Here is a 23,434-nt window from a genome sequence, read left to right on the forward strand (position 1 = left end):
GAACAAATACTTATGTCACACTATTGGACAGTTATACGCCATTTCAAGAAAATTGATTTCTTATATTTCCCATAATCAGTAAGATTTTAACTGTTTTTTGTCTACTTTGCATTCATACCTCATTCTCCATCTAACTTCTCGGTGCTACTATATAATGATCAACTCATTTTCTGCACAAATAGGCAAGTGGGGATGTTACGTTGGGTGCTTGGTTTATTGGGCTTGGCTATACAAAGTCTGTTGTGACTCTAAAACTTTTACATCATTTAACATTGATTCTGGTTCTTGGGAGAATTGCGGATTGTGAATGAAAGGCACAAGCAGGGAACATATGTGTAGCTGCGTTCGACTCGACATGTAGCGGTATCTGCAGATCCGATGATCCCATTGTGGAGGTTAACATGCAATGTGTTGACCTGGAAATCATTATTTGGAAGCTAAATTTCGAGGCATTTCCTCAACATATAAATAGACCATAGACAGAGTTTGATATTTATAATACTCAGTGATCATGGAGTCTGCAGAAAACAGTCATTTTGCATATTATATATGGAACCAAGAGATATGTCATTTGTTTGATGATTGTATTATGATAGCTACTAACACAGGAGATGACTAGAGAAAGAGAAATGAGTATGAAACTCTTATATGGGTAGTTTTGTAAACACATTTGGGTTTATTAATAGTTGTGACAAGCAATTATGTTTATACTAAAGGAAACCCGCCGCAGCGTCAATAACAAATGCGCCTGTTTTTTGGTTGTTTGGGATTGAAATAGCTTATGGGTTTTCTAAATCAATATAATTGATTTGACTAAAGCTATCTTGGATGACAAAAAGAAGGATTGCAAGTTTAATAACTTCTACTTGTTCAATACTTAGTTATAATCGTAAGAATTTATTAGAATAAATAAACAGTTTCAACAATATTTAATATGTGATTTAATAAACAAAAGAACATGTAGAATTTTTAGGATTTAAAGAGATTGGAGACAATAGTTAATGAATATGAAAAGAATACGAAGCAGATGATGAAAAATGATTCGAGCAAATTAGTGGCAACATAGAGCTAACCGAGATAAAAATATCAATCAATAAAGAATGAAAGAATAATAAGCAGGGTTAAGTTATTACACAAACCAAAACTAAGACAAATCAAACGACAGAACGTGAAAACAAATGTAAACAAGACAAGAGGATATGGTGAAGATAAAATGCATCGAAAAACTGAATGCTAGATTAGTAAGCAAAAGACAAAAATAGATTAAAATGCAAAAACCTCTGCGCTTTGGCCCGGATAACGATCCCTAGTACAATCAATGTTTGTCTTAAATATCTCTTTATTTTTCACATCATGTACTTTCATTTGAATAATTCCAAGGTATTTACATATGCAAGAGATAGCATGTGCCGAAATTCATCATGAATTTTGGCATATGTAGTAATTTGCTAATTATTTATTAGTGTAGATAGTCAATTGCTAAATTTTTAATTGTTAAAGGTGGTAAGGTTATCTTTCATGTTTTATTACTGCAGTTATTAGTTTTTTTTTTCCGTCTAGTGATATTATTATTAAAGGGACTAAATCCCAAACAAAACAACATAAAGCCCAAAGAGACATATAAAAGGGTAAACCGTTCACCCAACATGAGCCACAACTAGGGGTGGGCGTTCGGATACCCATTCGGGTTCGGGTCGGGTATTTCGGATTTTCGGGTATTTCGGTATAGGGATAGAGAACCCGTTCAGGTATTTCTGTACTTCGGGTCGGGTTCGGGTATTTTTAGTTCGGGTTCGGTTATTTTGAATCGGGTTCGGATATTTAGATTTTAAAAGAAATTTTTTTTTTTTCATTTTTTTAAGTTTCTTGTATTTAAAAATATAGATTTCACTTAACTGATTTTTTATTTTTTATAGATTGGATGTTTAATAGGTTTGGAGATAATATTTCAATAACAAATAGATATTAATTTGGGTATTGTTTTTAAACTTTGAATGTAACTTTTGTTAATACATGAAACAAAAAGTTTGACATGCATTTTAAATGAATATCAAATCATTTTCTCCATAATTATATATATATACTTTGATCATAAAGTATGTGTAACATCAATATAAATATTTTTAAAAAAATAAGAGATGTAAATTAGAAATATAATGGTAAGTATATATATGTTCGGTTATCTTCGGATATCCATTCGGGTTCGGATATTACCCGTTCGGGTTCGGATATCCAATCTCTGCTAACTTAATACCCGTTTGGGTATTTTGCTACTTCGGTTCGGATTTCGGTTCGGGTTTTTCGGGTCGGATTCGGGTGCGGCTTCGGGTATCGGGTAAAATGCCCACCCCTAGCCACAACTACTACAACCAAGCCCAAAGGCTAAAACTTCAAACCCACGTAAAACGCGATCCACGTGTAGAAACAAGGAAGAAGCAAGACCACGTGTTGAACCTCAACTACGAAGGACACGCGTTGCCCTATCTTTCATCCGTCATCGCCGCTTCGAAAACCCACCGCCGGTTACGCTCACCGACATTTTCACCACAACTGAAATTATGCTATTGGCCGATGATGAAGAATCGCTCACACAGAGCCATCCTTTCAACGAGCCAAATCGCATACCAGATCAACGCTTCACAACTGGAATCAATCATCTTCAATCTAACCTACGGCCTCTGATTTACTTTAATCAAGGGAAAAGGAATCGATCAGAGGGAAAGAGAAGAGAGACGATTGAGCGATGAAGCTGAGAGAAGCACCGATCAAAGAAACCGGGAGAACTCTGGTGAAGGACCGCCATCAACACCAAAAAAGGGTGACGCGGAGAAATAGTCGGACGTCCCTCACCGGAAGAGAAGACGAGGACGCCGGAGGCAAAGCCAGCAGACCATCAAGAGAAGGCACGTCTCCGGAAACATGGACCGGTCGGAGAACCCAAAACCGGTTGAAAGGCGCCGAAAAACAAACCGGCGAAAAGGAAAGGCTTCATCACATCTATATTTCCGTGAAAGATGTTAGTGAGGAAACAGAGAAGAGAGGGAAGCCTTTTGACCTTTGTTTTCTTTTAAATTCACGCATACTGCAGTTATTAGCTATCCATGACTCTTATGCGTTTTTAACATATTTTTGTGATTTTTGTCTTTTTGTCGTTTTGATAAGGGCAAATCTCCAAAATAGCACATTTCTAAGTTTATATCACAAAAATAGAACTCAAAAACTAAAATGACCAAAATAGCACATTTCTAAGTTTATCCTTTGAAAATTTTAATTTTTTTATTTTTCAAAATTTGAAATTTTATTCCCAAAACCTCATTTCTCAACTCTAAACCCTAAACTCTAAATCCTAAACCCTAAACCCTAAACCCTAAATCCTAAACCCCACCCTTTAACTCTAAACCCTAAGTTTGTGACTTTTGATAAAACATTAAGTGCTATTTTTGTGACTTTTGACCTTGAGTACTAGTTTTGATTTAGTGCTATTTTTATCTTTTTCTCTTTTGATAATCTTATTTGTTTTCACCTCCACCCTATAAAAACATGGTTTTTCACCATAAAAAACATTACTTTTCAAACCCATATTGTATTTTAAATTTCATTTTTAACTCTTTTACTGTCATGTCCTACTCCTAGCAAGGTTATGATTTTATTATTATCACACCGAGGATTTGAACTTGTTTATAAGATCTGATGAGGTGGTCTATGTTTCACTTACATCGTACTACCCATCTTTTTTCTTTATAAGTCCCCTCCACTCTCTTTATCTCTGTGTCCATCATCATACTTTCTAGAGACTTCTTCTTCTTCTTATCTTTCCTTGATTTTTGATGGCACTATCTCTTCTCTCATACGACGTTACTGACCTCTGTCTCGGCAAGCCTCCTCTCCGTTGCCTCTCCGCCTCTTCCTCCTCCGTATCCGACGCCATCGCTGCCCTCAAATCCTCTGAAGATCCTTTCCTCTCCGTCTGGGACTGCAATCACGACCATGATGATGTGGCAGAGTGCGAGTGTCTGGGAAAGATATCAATGACTGACGTCATCTGCCACTTGTCCAAAGACGAAGTCCACACACTCTCTGCCTTAAACTCACCTGTCTCTGTTCTTCTCCCGACAACTCGCTCCTTAGTCCTCCATGTTCAACCCTCCTGCAGGTTTGTATTCTCGATTTCTCAAAATCCAAACATGGGTTTTTATAAAATTTCAATCTTTCTCGCTCTTCCTCTGTTACTATGCTCTGTTTTATATAAAAATTCGATCTCTATATATTATTCCTCTGTTTTAAGCTCTGTTACGTCACTAAGATTAACTTTGATTTGATTTGTTCAGCTTAGTTGAAGCCATTGATCTGATAATCCAAGGAGCACATAATCTGATTGTCCCGATCCAGACAAAGACCACCACCAAGAAGAGACAGCAAAACGACAACGTTTCACACACCACCACCACCCACTCGAACGGACAAAGATTCTGCTGGATCACACAAGAAGATATCGTACGCTTCCTCCTCGGGTGCATCGCCGCGTTCTCCCCTCTACCTTCGATGTCAATCTCCGATCTCGGCATCATCAACAGCTCACACGCAATTCTCGCCGTCGACTACAACTCCTCAGCCTCCGCCGTCGTCGCCGCCATCTCCCGCGCTCTCGCCGACCAAACCTCCGTCGCGGTGGTCGACAACGAAGGAGATGACTCAATGATGTACCTGATCGGAGAAATCTCTCCGATGACGCTAACTTGCTGCGACGAGACAGCTGCGGCGGCGGTGGCGACGCTCTCCGCCGGGTACTTGATGGAGTACTTAGACGGTGTGAATCCACCGGAGAGTCTCGTCCAGGAAGTGAGAGACCGTCTGGAGAGCAAAGGACAGATGGGTTTGCTCTCGCTTTTGGATTCTCTCTCGCTCTCGTCGTCGCCGACGTCGGGGTACTCTTCGGATGAAGAGTCTCCGGCGAGGTCGTTTGGGAGGTCGATGAGTATATCGACGAGAATGGCGAGGAAGGCGGAGGCGGTAGTGTGTAATCCGAAGAGCTCGTTGATGGCGGTGATGATTCAGGCGATTACTCACCGTACGAACTACACGTGGGTGATTGACAAGGATGGCTGTTTTGTTGGCATGGTTACTTTTGTTGATATCTTAAAAGTTTTTAGGAAATTTTTGTAGAATATCTTTTTTTTTTGTGCTTTTTTTGTCTATTACTAAAACCCAACAAAAAAACAATAAAATTGTGTTGTTAAGGGTTTTTTTGGTTGTGTGTTTGTGTGTGTGGATGAGGTTGTTTGGAGTTTGCTATTAATTTAAAAAGGAACAAAATATTTTCGTTTGTTTAAATATATCAATCACTTTAATTTTAGAAAATATCATAACATCACGTTATATCAACTAATTTGTGATTTGTTTTGTTTAACAAAAGGGATTGAAGAAAGTTAACCACAGTTGTAACGATGGTATTGGTATGATAAATAATTGGGAAAATTTGGAAAAATACTTTGCAAAGAGATATTATTTTGAAAATTGCATTGTATTTCTTTTTAAACTACACTTTTTTAAGCTAAATGACTAGTTATCCTGACTAAAACGTATATACAACAAGAAAATAAATTTATTAAAATTTTAATTTAGATGACAAATAATAAAAATAAGATATAAAATAATCATCGTTAATACACATAATATATTACGTGAAAAAACTTGTAAAATTTTGATTCAGTGTTTTCGTGTTTTATATTTTGTATATTTTTCTCTTTTTTGAAATTTTTGGGCATAGTAATGACCAATCCAGATTGTGTTCCTAGTTCTATAATCATTCAGTAGAGATAAAAAAATTTGAAGTTGCTATTTCGGTGAGATGATGAGTTATATTATGTATCAAAATGATCTTTGTTATGTAATATTCTCTAGTTATCTAAAGTTTATATTTTTTATAACGATAAACATTGAAATACTATAAAAATAATATCCAATTATATATTTTAAAGCAATATATTTATTTCAGTAATTTCGAAATTTGAATATTAATCATTAAAAGATAAAATTTAACTTAAACCTGGTCAAGTTGTCTTTTTATATATTTGATAAGTGTAATTTTCAAAAAAAATTAAATCATTGTATTTTTCAAGTTTGAAACATAAATAATGTGTTTTCCTAATTATCCCTAAATCATTACTTTTATATATGGGCAAATAGTTATGGGCAATTCTCTCCGATAGTTTTTTTTAAGTTTTTGTCACAAAATAGCCTACAAGAAAGAAAATGATCAAAATAGTTCATTTTTGTTTTAAAAATTTTAATTTTTAATTTTAACTTTTTAAAATTCGAAACCATAACCCCAAAACTCTATCAACTCTAAATCTTAAGTTTACATTAGTTAACCCTAAATTTTAAAATTTAATAAGACTTATTTTAGTCAATTTCTTCGTTGAAGGCTATCCTAGGGAATTGTTTAATACTTAATTCTAATTTTAAAATTTTATAGTTTAAAGACGATCTAACTTCGAGATTAGTGGGTGGTCATTAAGAAGATATTTTAGTTACAGCGTTTATCCTTTTACAAATTGCTATCCAGTAACAAAAAGAAAAGGATGCTTAGTTTGTTCGGTAATAAAAAAAAGGCTAAACAAAGACAGAAGAGGAAGCCAAGCCATCACCGTCCTTGTCGTTAAAACCTCCATTAGTCGCCACCGCACGTTGAAAAGACGTCGAACTGTAGAGCGAATTAACATCACCCAATCCCTGAAACCCCTCTCATCGGCGATTTTCCTCATCTCCGACTCGGTACGTTCTTCTTCATCTGTCTTTGTGTGGATTCTCTTTAGTCATTGTCTGTTGATTCTTCTATCTCGCGTATGTAAACGGATGATTTAGGGTCAGATTCATCTGCAAGCCCCTCTCTTTATGGATTTTAGAGGAATATATAACTGGTAAAGTTGGGGACTTTTTGGCTAAAAGAGAATTGAAATCTGAATCCTGATTTCGACCGTATTGATTTTTTTTTTGCTTAGAATTAAGACAAGAATAATGACTTTGTCTGTTCTGATATTTTTGGTTTTAGCAAATGAGAATGTAGAAATCTCTTTGCATTTGCTTAGGATTTGACATATAGAAACACAAGTCAATTCAAGTTGATCAAAATCATTGTCTGGGTGGAAAGATCTTGAGAATGTTATGTGTTCTGCATAACATAGCTGACAATGTTATGTTTTATTTTGTTCCATGAACAGTAATTAACCCTCCCATGGAATTAGAAGGGAACTTCTTCATGTCTGATGCTCAACAAGCACATGACGATGCCTTCTTAGCTAAACAAAAACCTAATCTCGTCACGGGTCCCATTGGAGGTCAAAACGCTAACGAAAGTGGCTGTTTTGATTGCAACATCTGCCTAGACACAGCCCATGATCCGGTTGTCACACTATGCGGACACCTTTTCTGCTGGCCTTGCATTTACAAATGGTTACACGTTCAGCTATCATCCGTCTCAATCGATCAGCACCACAACAACTGCCCTGTCTGCAAATCCAACATCGCCGTCACCTCACTGGTTCCTCTCTACGGAAGAGGCATGTCTTCCGGGTTTGTCTCGAAGAAACAAGACGCAGTAATACCACGGAGACCTGCTCCACCAATCACTTCAGGATCATCTCTGAACCCAAGGTTGCAACATCATCGAACAATGTCTCCAACGTTTCACAGCCGCAACCAATACTCCCCTCGTGGCCTCACAACAACCGAATCAACCGACCTTGCGAATGCAGTCATGATGAGTTTCCTCTACCCGGTGATTGGGATGTTTGGGGACTTGGTCTACACCAGGATATTCGGAACCTTCACAAACACAATAGCTCAGCCTTATCAAAGCCAGAGGATGATGCAGCGTGAGAAGTCTCTTAACCGGGTATCCATATTCTTCTTCTTCTGCATCTTCCTTTGCCTCCTTCTCTTCTAGCTCTCTCTCTCTCTCTCTCTCTCATTCTCCCTCCCACTTGTATAGTTTTTGAAATGTATATAGACTGTAAACGTTATGGTATAACAAGTACAGACATTATTGTTCCGAGTTAGGTCTCAAATTGCAAGGCCATTTGCTCTCTGTGTGTTGCATATCTATAGACATATACGTGCTTGTATCTTAACTTCATGAACCATATATAAACACTTCATCGTCTATTCTATAATTTGTTGTGTTGTCTGTCTTATATCAGATAAATTATATTTCGAATAGAGTTTAAATGTGAAGAGAAGAAGTGAGTTGTATTGCATTACGGCATGAAACATATTACATAGATCGCCTCTGAGTTCCAGCGGCAAACGTATTTAGCCTATCTGCATTGTCTTTGAGTCAGTTTAGATGGCGAAACAAGTCTGCTAACAAGCCTACGTAGCCGGTTAGCTCCAGGACCAGGATTGATCTTTGATGGATCACCAACCTCTGAGCACTTCGGTTTGCCTGCACACCAACCACCAGGTGTAAAGCTCCCATTACCTCTACCGAGCAGCTCAGTGTCAATCTTGTCCAAGGCAAGATCATTGTGTATGAACTTGCGGGCAAACACAGCTCCGCTTGCAATCATCTTCTCTGTATCACTGATGTTGAGCGTCTTAGGATGCTGTTGTGGACGTTTGTTCCCAGGTGATGTAATGCAGGTCACTGTTAACCACCGTGGTCGAGTACTCCGGTGCATTGCATATCACTGTGTGGAAATAACCTTCCGGTGTAGAGAGGAAGTTAGTGTAGTACATTAACAGAGTCCGTGGAAGATTGTCCCAGCCCCAGATGCAGTATTCTACAAAGGAACGAGATAAGACCATCCAAGCAGAACCTAAAGTCTCCATCCAAACATGCAAATTAGTCAGTCATTACAACACTTATAACTAACTTGATGAACACTAGTTACCAGTGAATAGTTTGAATGCAGTTGGTAGTGTTCTATTAGGTGAAACCCAGAAGAGATCTGACTTCTTTGTCAAGTAAAGCGCCGGGTCTATGATCAGAGGCTTTGCCCGTTTCTCTCTAAGAAGAATAAAAGAAAAATCATTACAAGAGTCATTACTCTTTTAAACACATCTCAAAAGTAAGAATCATTACGCTTTCCAGGCTAGTTTGCTATAGTGGTCGATAAAGTTTAGGTTCCGCTCCAGCCCTGAGAATGTATGAATAAGATCTGCAAAAAGAAGCGCTGATGATCACAAGCTGAGAGATTAGGATACAAAAGATACACTAAACATTTATATATGGTACCATCTGGAGTCACAAGAGGATAATCAGAGGCGCTGAGATTGATGAACCAATCCCAATCTTTACTCTGCCTCAAGAGAATGGCGCATGCGTGAAGCGTGTTAGCCACCATCGTTGGTCCACGATATGTAACGAGATTAGCCTTTGTGATCATGAAAAAATTGCCAACTTCGCAAACAGGATCTTCACTCACACATTTAGCCAGCTCGAGTCTCTCTTCAGCAGGAGACTCAAGGTCGAGATGAACAACATATTGGTTCCTTGGATGGTACAGTGCTCTCAACACTCTCCATAGAGACTCTAAGTCACCTTTTGACCCTGAAACTAGATAACCAAAGCGAGGACTAGACTGTACTGGAGGAGGAGGGTGTGAAGAGGACTGATTGAGCTTTGACTCTGGGAGTTTGATGTTTGTTTCGTTTGCGGTTGATAGATTGGAGGAGAAGATGAGTGAGTTAATGGAACGCATGGAAGAGAGGAGACCCATGTTGAAGGATGCAGCTGTCAGTAATATGAACATGAGAGAAACCATTGCTAAAGGGAAAATCCATCTCTTTTCTGAGTTTGAAGACGCTGTAATGAAGAGCCTTTGTGTGATCTTCTTCATCATGAGGGAAGTAAGATCGTCACAAATCGAGGTTGCCTCTAACCTACGCCAAATAAGAAAAAAAACAGTATTAAAAGCATCTCCAACTTAAAACTCTATTTTTTCGTTCAAAATAGAGTAAAAGTGAATATGGAGTAAAAATGCTCCTAACCCTATTCAATTTCTTAGTTCATAATGGAGCGATGAACAAAAAAAAAATAGATTACTCCATTTAAAGAGTAAATTCTATTATGGAGTGAAATATGAGGTTGGATTGGAGCATTCCTTACTTCATATTCAATTTTACTCTATTTTAGAGGAAAAAATAGACCGAAGATGGAGATGCGCTGACACATAGTCAGAGTCAGAGATCAACATAGATTAAGTTTCATCGTTAATTCTGATCATGCTTTTTAAACAGTTATTTTTTTCAATATACAACAAATCAAGTATGAAAAATCCTGAAATAATCGATGAGGAAAACAAAAACACCAAGGAGTGATGAACAGTAACGTCGTGCTCCTCAAGTATGAATCTATCTTATATAGTAAGATAAACCGAAAAGACAAATCTAAGCTGTCTGAAAATAAGAAAGGCTCAGGTTTTAGGCTATGAATGAGATGCAAATGAAAATGCAGATTTTATGCAGAACATTAGATTTGCAGATAGTTCTGCATTTGTTTTCCAATCACCTTTTTAAATGCATAATAAGAAAATCCAGTTAAATCTGCATGCAGATTCATTTTAAGAAGTAAATCACTGATCTGCAATTAAGGAGGAAAATGTGCTGGGTATTTTGCAGGAGACAAATTATGTATTTTTTTTTTATTTTTTCCTGCATTAATTCTTTATTAATAATTTCAGTTAGCCCATTTAATTCATTTTGAAACTAAAAATGAACTCCTTTAAAACTATAGTTAAATAGTTTATTTCATTTGTTATCTTAAGTAATAATTTATTTTATACAAATTTGTTAATAAAAAAGATTTAAAGCATATATTATTTATTTGTATAGTATATTCTATATAAATTTTTGTAAATATTATAATATATATTTAGTTTAATTCTCTTTATAATTTGTTTATAAAATTAATATGAAACATATATTACTTAAACCAAACATTAATTCACTTGATTCATTTTTTACATAATAGTTCTTTAGACAAATTTATTTATAAAATTAATATGAAACATATATTACTTATATATACAGTATATTCTATATAAATGTTCCTGAATATTATAATATGTATTCAGTTTAGACATCACTAATAGTTTTTAATTTTAAAATACTTATATATAAATATATAATTTATAAATTGTAACTTATTAAAAACCTGGATTATCAGAATATTTTTTTGGGTTTTTCGAGTTTAGCGGCGGTTTTTAGAGTTTTTTTTTCTGAATTCTAACTTTAAACCTAAATCGAATCGAAACAATTGTTAACTTGGTTATGCTTTGGGTTTTATAAAATAGAAATATGACCCAAAGTTGGTTTTTCTAAGTAAATCGTAATAATTACAACCGTAATAACCCATTTCGACCCAAACTATGCAGAGATTGGAAATGCTAGTTCTACGGGTGAAAAAAATGATTTGGAAAAGCTGAAAATCGGACAAAAAAATTTTATGGTAAACAATAGAGAAATTATTGCAAATAAATTATGAGAAAAATCTTTTAGTGTTATTGTATGTTGTAATTGTATTTATCTTTTATAGAATGTTTAAATTTCCTTGTATTTATTAAAATAATAAAAATAATTTGTAAGAATTTGTCCTCTTGTTTTAGATATTTATCTTACAAAACTATTTTTTAACATTTGGTCAAATATGAATTAAATTAAATTAGTTAGATCTGCATTTGTTCTACGTGATCTGTTTGATCTGCATTTATTCTGCGTGATCTGCATTTATTCTGCGTGATCTGCATTTGGAGTTTGATCTGCATTTTTTTGATCTGGATGCCATTCGAAGCCTTAATTTCGACGGATCAAAACACCAACCAATGAACTTAAATGTGAATCGTATGAGCAAAAAAAAAAGAAGAAAGAAAAAAGAAAGAAAGAAAGAAGACCTGATTCTCAATTTTCCTGAACTTGACAAAGCTCCAGGCACTTCACTATCCACGAGGAGCCGAAGGTTTATTTATCTTAGACTGACACGAGGATTTTATTAATTAAACTGTATGGAACTTGTTATTTATAAAATAGATAATAATTTGATATTGACTTACAAAAGAAGAAATAAATAGAGAGAAATGTTATAAAATTCATAAAAGATTATTTTACTTAAATATTAAAATGGAGAATCAATCAGACAGCAGATTTTTTTAAAAATCTTTCATATAGAAAGCATGTCCTATATTTTTTTATTTCTCTAATTTTTATTATTATTTTTAAAATGGATTAAGATATCAACAATAAAATATTTAAAAATATTAATAAGATTGTTAATTAAATTTTTAATTATTATTATAAATTATATTAATATTTAATTAGATTTTTAGTAGAATTTGTTTATCAAAAACTATTATCAGATTCTAATATAAAATTTCTGAGTTTTTGAAAATAGTTAAATATCATTATAATTTATCAGAAAATTAATTTAAAACCCCAATAATAATGTTTAATAGTTATTTTAATTTTTTGTTTTCCATGTATGTCTTCTTCTTTATCATTTCCCAAATTCTCTTTTGACCTTTTTTTTGTTGGCAATCTTTCTTGTTAAGTTCCATAACTAACAAAAAGCTTCTAATGATTTTTTACAGTTAACTATTATTTGTTGTGGTCAGCATGGTAAGAGCATCTCTAAAAGACACTATATAACTTTAAATATGAAGTTTTGTGCTCTCCAAAAAGGAACTTTAAAACTTCAAATTTGAAGTTTTGAGGAGTGAAACTCTATATTTGAAGTTTCACTTCTCAAAACTTCAGATTTGAAATTTCATATTTTTATTTGTATTTTGGTCCCTACAATTACATATTACATTTATAATTCATAAATATTTTCTTGTCTATTATTTTAATCCTTATAAAAATTATCTCTCATAAATATTTTAAGTTTTGTTCACAAAATTTAAGTTTACACATAAAATTAAATAAAACTTTAAAAGAAGATTTAAAATATTTAAAACTAGATTTAGATAACAAAATTATACAAAAGAAACTTAACAAATTTTTTTTAAAAAATTACTTAGACATAACTATTAAACATATTTAAATATTACAACAACACTAATAGTCAGGTAAGTTTGATCCGGAACCTTCAAAATTTCTAAATATTGTCCAATTTTTTTTGTGTAATTTAAGATTGTTATTGTTGTTGATGATGTCTTTTCGTACAATTCTTCCTTGTTTATATTGAATATATTCACAAGTATTAATATCATCGATAAAAGTTAGTCTGTTAGTAATATTTTATGTTTCTCTTTTACTTTCTTGTTATGATATAATGTTTTTTTAACAACAAGACACTCACAGACTCATATTGACTCTGCAAACCAAAACGGTAACTCCGCATCCATGTGAACGACGAAAGACGGTTGTTTCATGGCATTACGTGCCAAGCTATCCGCCCGTAGGTTCTCCGTTCGGGGTACATAGACGATCTCTGAGTTTAGGAAGCTTCTACGTAAAAGCTTGATATCTTCCAGATAACTTTCAAATGCTGGCCATTCTTCTGGTTCTGAAACCATCTTCACCAATCGAGAACAATCCGTTGCCAACGTAACCTGAAACTGTCGTAAGTTCTTCATACATTTCATTGCCCAAATCAACGCCTCCACCTCCGAGTAAAGAGGTGATAGGCATGCTCTTACGTTCCTTGCTCCTAATAAACCATCAAAGCCGGGTAAGGTACTATACCATCCTTGTCCCGAAAATAGTTCCTTCTCTTTCCACGAACCATCCGTAAAACACCATCGTCCTGAAATTCCTAATGAGGGTGTAGTCAGAACTTGTTGTTCCCTCCTTTGGTCAGTGAGTACTTGTGCTTCAGCCCAAAGTGATGATTCCAGTTCTGCTAGTTTAAGAGTTTCTCTTGGATCAATATCCAGATTACTAAACACTTTATTATTCCGACATTTCCATATATACCATAATGTCCATGCAAATTGGTGGTCCTCCATTTTTGGGTTGACTCTCCAAAAGAGATGATCCATGTTACCAAAAAACGAGCAAGTAGGGAAAATAGTCGGGTTCAACGGTATTTTATATAATGCCCAAACTTGACGTGCTGGAGGGCATTCAAAAAACACATGGTTTATTGATTCCTCCGGATCTCCGCATCGAGAACAACAAATATCCCCTTGTATACCTCTCGCCCGAAGATTCTTCATAACCGCTATACAACCTGAAAGAAGTTGCCATAAAAAATGCTTTATCTTCGGCGGACATTGTACTTCCCAACAGAAAGCTTTTAACGTGTCCACTGTGGGTTCATAAAAGTCTGGTAGTTTTTCCTTATCAGGATAGACCCTCTCCACTTGATACCTTGATTTGACCGTATATTTCCCATTATTAGTGAAATGCCATCCATCCCTATCTTCCATCTGATGTCTACTTAATGGAATACTTTCAATTATTTGTACATCATGAGGATCCACCAAAGCCCTAATTGCCTCAACATTCCAAGTTCGGGATTCCGAATTAATGAGGAAATCCACTGTTAGGTCCGGGTAACTGTTTTGAAGGTTTTTGTTTGCTGGTCTCGGGCGAGTGGCTGGGATCCAAGGATCATTCCATACCGATATAGATGAACTTGTTCCCACCCTTTTGATTAGTCCTTTACAAACCAGAGATCTAGCAGAAGTAATACTTCTCCAGCCATATGACGGAGAGTAAGATCGGATCGGTTCAAGGGGTGAAGCATTCCTATAGTACAGTCCTTTAAAGACTCTAGAAAAAAGAGTATTTGGCTTCTCAATCAGCCTCCACAGTTGCTTTCCAAGCATCGCCGTGTTAAAATCCATAAGATCCTTAAAACCCAAACATCCATTGTCTTTAGGTAGACATAACTTATCCCATGATTTCTAATGCATACCTTTTGTGCTCCCTCCTGGGCTCCACCAAAACTGAGCTACTGCACTCGTTAATTTTTTAACTGTGGCTTTTGATAATCGATAAACAAACATTACATGATTTGGCAGAGCCGTGACCACCAATTTAATAATTACCTCCTTTTCTCCTTTAATAAAAAATCTAAAGGCCCATCCATTAACCCTATTATTCAAGCGTTCTTGGACATACCCAAACACTTGGACCTTTGATCCCCCAAGGCTTTCAGGTAACCCTAAATAAGATCCTATTCCTCCCAAATTCTGAATACCCAGGATATCTCTCAATTCTTGACGACTGGATTCTTCAATCTTATGTCCAAATTGAATTGAGGATTTCTGAAAATTAATTTGTTGCCCTGAAACAGCCTCGTACTCCTTTAAAATCCTGAGAATAGTTTGACATTCTTCTTTATTTGCCTTACAAAAGAAGAGACTATCGTCGGCAAATAACAAATGAGAAATTGCCGGACAAGCTCTTGCTACCTTCATATCGGTTAACTGTTTCACCCTCTCCGCTTTCTTGATATTCACAATTAAAGTCTCAGTACACATAATAAATAAATAAGGAGATAAAGGATCCCCTTGACGTAAACCCCACTGTGGAATTATAAGGCCTCGCGGCTGGCCATTGAGGAGTACCCTATATTGAACCGAAGAAATACATTCCACCATTAGATTGATCCAGCGAGGATCAAACCTCATTTTACTAGGAAGGACCTCAATAAACCTCCATTTTATCCTATCATACGCTTTGCTCATATCTGTTTTAATCGCCATAAACTTATTCTGACAAGATTTATTTGTTCTCAATCCATGAAACATTTCCTGCACTATAAGAATATTATCCGATATTAACCTACCTTCCACAAAAGCCGATTGTGTCTCCGATATTAATCGGGGGAGGCATATTTTCAGCCGTTGACACAAAACCTTCGAAATAATCTTGTAACCCACATTACAAAGACTTATCGGCCGTAGTTCCGTCATCTTTGTAGGCCTCTCTACTTTTGGAATCATACAAATATTAGTAATATTTAACCGTGGGTCCAAGTCACCTGTAACCAAAAAATTATTCACCATCTCAACCACATCCTTCTTAATAACATGCCAGGAATGCTGGAAAAACAAGGTTGTCATTCCATCCAGGCCTGGCGCTTTCTCTGGATGCATCATGAATAAAGCCTGGTGGACCTCTTCCTCCGTTGCCGTTCTCAATAGTACCTGATTCATCTGGGGGGAAATAGACGGTACTATATCCTCCATAAAATTACCAAAATCCGTTGGATTTGTAGTACTAAAGAGACCATCAAAATAATCAACCGCCACCTTCTCAATCCCATTTTCCTCTGTTATCCAATTACCTAAATCATCATGAAGTCCCACTATCTTATTACGGATTCTACGCTGCTTCGTCAGAGCATGGTAAAATTTAGTGTTAAGATCTCCAGATTAATGCCACATATTTCAGCTTTTCTGATGCCAATATTCCTCTTCATCCTTATAAGCCTCTTGTAACTTCGTGGAAACCTCAAGAATCTCCTCCTGTGATCTACTATCATCTGACTGCACTTCCTCAAGTGCATTTTGAAGATCTTTTATTTTGTCCTTCCCATATGGTTGGTTGTCTTTTCGCCATAATGAAATTTCATGACGACCGTTATTAATTTTTGTAACAAAATCCTCTATTTGTCCTTCCTGGTTCTATGTCCATCCTGCCGCAATTGAATCCATAAGCCCCTCCTATCCAATCCATCTCTTATCAAACCTAAACTGACCTCTCGTTTTCTTGGGTACATTATCCTCCAAGAAAGCTATCACAGGCCGATGATCAGAGCCCACCATCCTCAAGTATTCTGTATAAGAGCATGGGAAAAGCAAATGCCATTCCTCATTTGCCAAAGCCCGATCCAATCTACATCTAATCGTCACTACTCCCTTTCCTTTTCCTTTACCTCTCCTACCTTGCCATGACCATTTATTACCTCGAGCCGGGAATTCCAATAGTCCAGTATTCCTTATCATATTGTTAAAAGGAATAAAGGAAGTTGCACATCTTAGGGATCCTCCATCCTTTTCATGATTTCCAGTAATCTCATTTAGATCTCCAATAATAAACCAAGATTCCGATCGTGATAATCCATATCGAGTTAATCTCTTCCATACCTGTTCTCTTAACTTTTGAACCGGTTCACCATAGACAAAAGTAAGAAAAGCCTGTTTTCCTTTTACCACCGCCTCAATATCTATCATCTTGTTGCTAGAATATAAAATTTTAACTTGATACTCATGATTATAATAAAGAGCTAAGCCACCACTCCTCCCATTTGGATCCAACGTGACCAAACTATCATATCCAAAATGTGATTGGAATCTTTGTACAAACTCAAAATCCTGTTTCGTTTCAGATAAAAATATAAAATCTGGTTTATGTTTATGTCATGTCTCCCGAAGATAACTTATAGTCCAATGACTTCCAAGTCCTCTACAATTCCAACTTAATATTTTCATATATAAAAATATTTATATTGCTCCTTCGAGCTAGTAAATACAGGTTTAATGATACCCGCTACAATCGTAACCTCAAATTCCCAATCCCACCATATCTGCATAAACCTTGAATATAAACTAAAACGAGGTAAAACAAAATCCCACCCACTTCGCTCAAAGTTCTGATGAGTACCATCGTGATCATCTTTACCAAAGAGCTTCCAAAAACGAGTAATACACAACCATTGAGAAACCATAATCTTATAAAAATTGAGAAGCGTGAAGTTGAAAATAATTTGTATTTCTTTCCAGCCATTCTGTAAATGTATTTTCATTAATTCTACTAACCAATACCACATTACATATTCCACATGAGAGCCAATAATGAGTTACTCAAATTGTTGCCACTTTTCTAAGAGAACCATGACTCCCAGCACATAAGCGGACCACACATTTATATGCATTCTGATATCAATGCCGCTGATCCAGGGACCAAAATATGCCCTGAACCTCAAACCACTCCACCAAGCGAAAACCAAATACCTCCGCTGCCTCCACAAAATCAACGAGACCCAAGTGTCCCCCCTGGAATCTGATCTTGAAGAAACCATATCGCAACCAAAGTAGCAACAAGCAAAAACCCATTTATTCCCAACCAAGAGACAACAATACATACCGAAGTCAAAAGCCTACTAAGATACCAAGAAACCACAACAAAATAATATAGATAAAACGTGTCATCATTGTCCCACCTGTGTCCATGAACCAATAACCCCAATTCAAAACAAATATAACTCCCTATATCCTTAGGTTCACCACCAGTTTCATGCATCAGTCCCTTCATCGAGTAGCCTACTACATCAGAGACAACCTCTATATTCACATACCGCCAACAACATAAAGCACCATTTTTATTCCAAAAATTTAAAAATTACAACAACTACAATACGAAAAGACAAAATCACAGACCCTTAGCTCCAACTAAAACACAACTGCCCATAAGGCTAACCAATAAAAGGATCCAAATCAAAACTTTAAGATCAGAGCCAATACCATCAAAGATCTGCGATTTCGTGTTAATGATGATCGAAATCTGACCCAGATCACTCATAATCATGTCTTTCCTTAATATCCCGAGATTCCCTTCGCCCATAACCACCAAATCTGGAGACGATCTCCGATACCATTCACCATTATTGTCAACATAACCCTTGTCTCTTCCCGAACACTCCTCTTTACCAATATCAGGATCCCATCTTCGCAAAATCATTTTGAAAACCTAGATCCCATCTTTACCAAAACCATAATTGTTGCAACCTTAAGCTTTTTTTCATATAACGTGATGAATCCCATTTAAAAATGAAACTCATAACATACTTGTAGGTCCGACCCTCAGAGGAAGCTGAAGAAGCAAGGGCCTCCGACCTTCATAAATATATATTAGGTTCGACCATCAATGTACAAAGATATCAGTTAGCTTGGTGGTATAAATGTTGGTGTTTATATCTTAATAACCCGGGTTCGAGCCATAGGCTTGACACTTTTTTACACTTTTTAAAAGTGGGATCCACAAAATGATGACGTGGCGCGCTGAGGAGTGAGCAAAAACTGATCTATTATAATATAGATTCTCTTTTGACCTTTTTTTGTTGGGAATCTTTCTTGTTAAGTTCCATAACTAACAAAAAGCTTCTAATGATTTTTTACATTTACCTATTATTTGTTGTGGTCAGCATGCTAAGTAAATTAATTATTTTAAGAGTATGAAATATTTTAATGAAACGGTTGGCAAAGATGTCTCCAGTAATGTTAATGAAAATTATCACATGGCTTTAAGTCTTGAATAAGACATGATGTGTGTCGATTTGTAGAAGTAATTAATGATGTTATCAAGAAGTTATAATGATGTTTCTAATATACAGTACACTTTAAAAGCAATTTGATATGTTCCATTATTAATCATGTGAAAGAAAGTAGTTCTGCCTGGCTCTTGTAGCACGCTGGTCCGTGATGGCAATTCAATGTGCAACGTGCGACCTGTTCGAAGCTCGAGCGAGGCACCCAAAGAGAGAGCGCGACCAAGAAAGTAGTAGAGCAGTAGTGAGCGCCTTGATATCATTAAACAAATGAGGTATTTCTAAATATCTTTTTGGCTCTTTTAAAAAAGATGTATTTTTATTTTTTTGGTATAAATGTTAAATTTTATTATCAATTTTTGTTTTTGACAGAATTATAAAGATGATAAGAAACATAATGCAGAAAAAACTATACAAACTAATCTAAAACTCAATCTAATCTAAACAAAGCCTTACTACAAGCAAAGCAACAACCTAGGGACGCAACAAAATTGGAAAATCACTTGCCACAAGACATATTTTCTTTCACTCTCAATGTGTTATTGATCAAATTACTTTCTAGATATCTATTGAGTTTGCAAAATGTAAAATAGAAAAGTTACATAGAGCTGGCGATATAGATTGATAATTTTATGGACTTGGGTATAAATGTTAAATTTTATTATCAATTTTTGTTTTTGACAGAATTATAAAGATGATAAGAAACATAATGCAGAAAAAACTACACAAACTAATCTAAAACTCAATCTAATCTAAACAAAGCCTTACTACAAGCAAAGCAACAACTTAGGGACGCAACAAAATTGGAAAATCACTTGCCACAAGACATATTTTCTTTCACTCTCAATGTGTTATTGATCAAATTACTTTCTAGATATCTATTGAGTTTGCAAAATGTAAAATAGAAAAGTTACATAGAGCTGGCGATATAGATTGATAATTTTATGGACTTGGGTAACTGAAGTTCATTAAAAAGGTGATATGCATATTAAGTTCTCTACTTTTGCTAAGTTGACTTGTTCCTTCTACCATTGTATTTCTTATGTCATTATTTTTTCCGTATTTCACATTTTAAAAATTTAAACCCTATTGTATCTTTGATATATATTATATTTTTTACATATTTCACTAGTTGACTTGAACAATGAGACAATGGAGGAGATGAAGATGATCATATAAAATTCAAAACCATACACACTTTATATTTATTAATTTAAAGTTGTGTCTGATTTAAGTAAATAACGTAAAGTTCGAGGGTATGTATACAAATATACAACTTTACCTTCTGTTTTTTTTTTCTTTTCTTTTGATAAACCCTAAACCTTAAACGACGGTGTTTGTATCGCTCTTCCTCTCTCTCTCTCTCCGCCGCATCACTTCTCTTCTCTTCTCAAAGATTCGATTTTGTTTAGTCTTACCATGGCAGCGAAACAGGGAGCCGCAACCACAACGTATTCACCCAAAATCATCGCCAGAACTCGGCCTCCTATCTTCAAAAACTCCGACCTCGATTGGACCCGTCCCGATGGCCGTGGATTCCACCAATGTCGACCTGCCTGTAAAACCCTAACTCCCTTTCTCTCTTCTTATATCTTTTGAACGGTTCAAGGGCTCTCTTTGTGAGACTTGTTAGACTTCAAAGTTTACGTCTTTAGTGAAAAAAATGTGTTTTTTTTCCGGTTCAGTACTTCAAACAGGTGCTGTGAGCTCTGCTTCTGGTTCTGCTTATGCTGAGTTTGGAAACACCAAAGTCATTGTTTCAGTGTGAGTGTGTTCAGAATTTGCATGTTTTTTTTCTTTCTTTCTTTCTTTTGCTGTTTAGCTAATTATGTTCTGTTTGTTTTGGCTTATTCTGTTAGATTTGGGCCAAGGGAGAGTAAGAAAGCAATTACTTATAGTGATGTTGGTAGACTGAACTGCAATGTTAGCTACACTACTTTTGCTTCCCCAGCTCTTGGTAGTCAGGTACCTGAGTTTTATACCTCAGTCTCTGTGTTTCTTTGTTTCATCAAATTAGTTATTCATGTGTGGTGTTTTTTCAGGGGACTGATCACAAAGAGTACTCATCAATGCTTCACAAAGCGTTGGAAGGCGTGATTATGATGGAGACGTTTCCAAAGACAACTGTTGATGTTTTTGCGCTTGTGCTTGAATCTGGAGGCAGTAAGTCTCATGTCTCTGTTCTTTCTTTTAGTCTCAACAATACTCAAAATGGCTCTATCAGAATTCTTTTACGAGAAAAAAATATCAAAGTATGATAGATAACTTGTGGAAGCATAGGAGTATGGTGCCCGTGGAGTTTGATTATGGATGCAATTCATATACATGTTATTATAGGATTGTTGTTTGGAATATTCTGATGTGTCGAATTGTAATTGTAATTGTATTGCAGGTGACCTCCCTGTTGTGATATCATGTGCTGGTCTTGCTCTAGCAGACGCCGGGATTATGATGTATGACCTTATCACAGCTGTCTCAGTGGTATGTCTATGTTACAACAGTTTCTCTGGAATTACAGTCGAGTTTATTAGCATTAAGTGAAAAAGTAACACATACACTGAAATAAACAAGAGGGCCATGAGCTTGAGATATATAATCAACCTACTGTTATCTATTAACTCTAAAACACTGACTGAGAAATGGTTTCTTCGATATTTTAAAAAGTCGTGCATAGGGAAAAGCCTTATGATCGACCCGGTAACAGAAGAGGAAGGATGTGAAGATGGAAGTTTCATGATGACGTGCATGCCATCTCGGAGTGAAATCACTCAGCTGACTATCACTGGTGAATGGACAACGCCTAACATTAACGAGGTATGCCTTTCAATAATACTTTTGTCTCCTTTTAGTTGTTGCTCAGGGTTAGAGACAGTGGTCTTTCTTTCTCGCTATTGATGTTATCCCTTTGTCTAAAGCACATTATATTGATTAATTAAGCTGTTCTTCATTATTAGCTTTTAAGCACATATTAAATTATAGGTAAGCGTATGGTTAACATATTAGCATTTGATTGTGAACTAATTGGGTGATAGGAGCGGTGTAGACATGTTTTTAACAAACAAATCTCCGAAATTTGCAGGCAATGCAGCTATGCGTGGATGCCTGTTCAAAACTTGGAGAGATCATGCGTGATTGTCTGAAACAGGCTGCCTCAGCTTCCGATGAATGAACATACTCTCAAGAAACTATGGATCCTCAGCCATTGGTATGAAACCGGTTAAGATGTGGTTTAGGTAAAATTGAGTTTATACTAAACTGGAGTGGTGTAGTTTAAAACCGATGTAATTTGCTATGTCAAATTTGATGGAACTAGAGATATTTAAAGAGCGTCCTTTGCTGTATTACCAATAGCTTTCAACTCTAATAGTAAAATCAGATATTCAGTTTTAGTAATTTGAGTAAAGAAAGCGATTTTGTAACTATACAATCTCTTTAGCCGTGACCACATCTCTTCATGATTGTAAATTACAAGAAAAGTTGCTAAATGATAGTTATCGTTGTTGTTGAAAGTGTACGAAATTAGATCACATATTTTTTTATGAGAAATTTTCTTGGATAACTTTTCTTTTTTTTTTCGCAAAATTAGTCTTTAAAGAGGAAAATCACCAAAAAAGTTTTATTAAAACTAAAAAAACTAAATATACATAACCACAACTAAATATACATTTATACTTTAGAGTTAACTAATCTACACTTAACTTTAGAGTTAAAAGATGGAATTTTGAAGAACGGGTTTCAAATTTTTTTTCTTAAATAAATATTAAAATTTTCAAAATAAAAGAGGCTATTTTGATTTTTTTTTTTAAGATTATTTTTGTGACAATAAATCAAAAATGACTATTTGATAGAATTATTTTTTTTAATAGTAAAATCAGAGTTATGCGCAATTCAACTAGATCAAAACATTAGGAACCTAGAAATAATATCATCTTTTCCAAAGAAATTCAATATTTTTTTTAAAAAAAATTACAAGTAGATAATGGAATAAATCTTTATATGTTGAGAAATGTTCTTTCTTTCCTACAATGCCACGTCACTAAATCAGACTTTCACAGTGCGACCGCGACCCGTGTCCGCATCCCATGATCCGCAACGTTTCTTTAACTTGCGAGTCAATGTGTTTTGGGCTTAATCTATTATTTTATGACAATGTGTTTATGGGATCTGGAGACTGGCCCGATAGGCCGAATAACTCAGCCGTAACTCTGCTTTACGCGA

General features: G+C 35.4%; 3 protein-coding genes and 1 pseudogene across 3 annotated transcripts; 3 read left to right on the top strand and 1 right to left on the bottom strand.

Annotated features, from left to right (window-relative positions):
• Positions 1–3,582: 3,582 nt before the first annotated feature.
• LOC106376107 (CBS domain-containing protein CBSX5) lies at positions 3,583–5,331 on the top strand. Its single transcript, XM_013816150.3, has 2 exons — positions 3,583–4,153; positions 4,329–5,331. The coding sequence occupies exons 1-2, from the start codon at positions 3,828–3,830 to the stop codon at positions 5,161–5,163; spliced, it is 1,161 nt and encodes a 386-aa protein (XP_013671604.1). The 5' UTR covers positions 3,583–3,827; the 3' UTR covers positions 5,164–5,331.
• Positions 5,332–6,525: 1,194 nt separating this feature from the next.
• Positions 6,526–8,171, top strand: LOC106376108 (E3 ubiquitin-protein ligase RMA3). The gene is made up of 2 exons (XM_013816151.3): positions 6,526–6,774; positions 7,221–8,171. The coding sequence occupies exon 2, from the start codon at positions 7,235–7,237 to the stop codon at positions 7,943–7,945; it is 711 nt and encodes a 236-aa protein (XP_013671605.1). The 5' UTR covers positions 6,526–6,774; positions 7,221–7,234; the 3' UTR covers positions 7,946–8,171.
• A 57-nt stretch (positions 8,172–8,228) lies between these two features.
• On the bottom strand, positions 8,229–9,983 carry LOC106373203 (annotated as a pseudogene).
• Positions 9,984–20,513: 10,530 nt separating this feature from the next.
• Positions 20,514–22,605, top strand: LOC106376109 (exosome complex component RRP41-like). Its single transcript, XM_013816152.3, has 7 exons — positions 20,514–20,774; positions 20,902–20,980; positions 21,076–21,181; positions 21,259–21,379; positions 21,609–21,697; positions 21,881–22,030; positions 22,296–22,605. Exons 1-7 carry the CDS (start codon positions 20,636–20,638, stop codon positions 22,383–22,385), a joined length of 774 nt encoding a protein of 257 aa, XP_013671606.1. The 5' UTR covers positions 20,514–20,635; the 3' UTR covers positions 22,386–22,605.
• Positions 22,606–23,434: the final 829 nt, after the last annotated feature.

Source organism: Brassica napus, chromosome C1, assembly GCF_020379485.1.
Source record: "Brassica napus cultivar Da-Ae chromosome C1, Da-Ae, whole genome shotgun sequence".
Lineage (NCBI taxonomy): Eukaryota > Viridiplantae > Streptophyta > Magnoliopsida > Brassicales > Brassicaceae > Brassica > Brassica napus.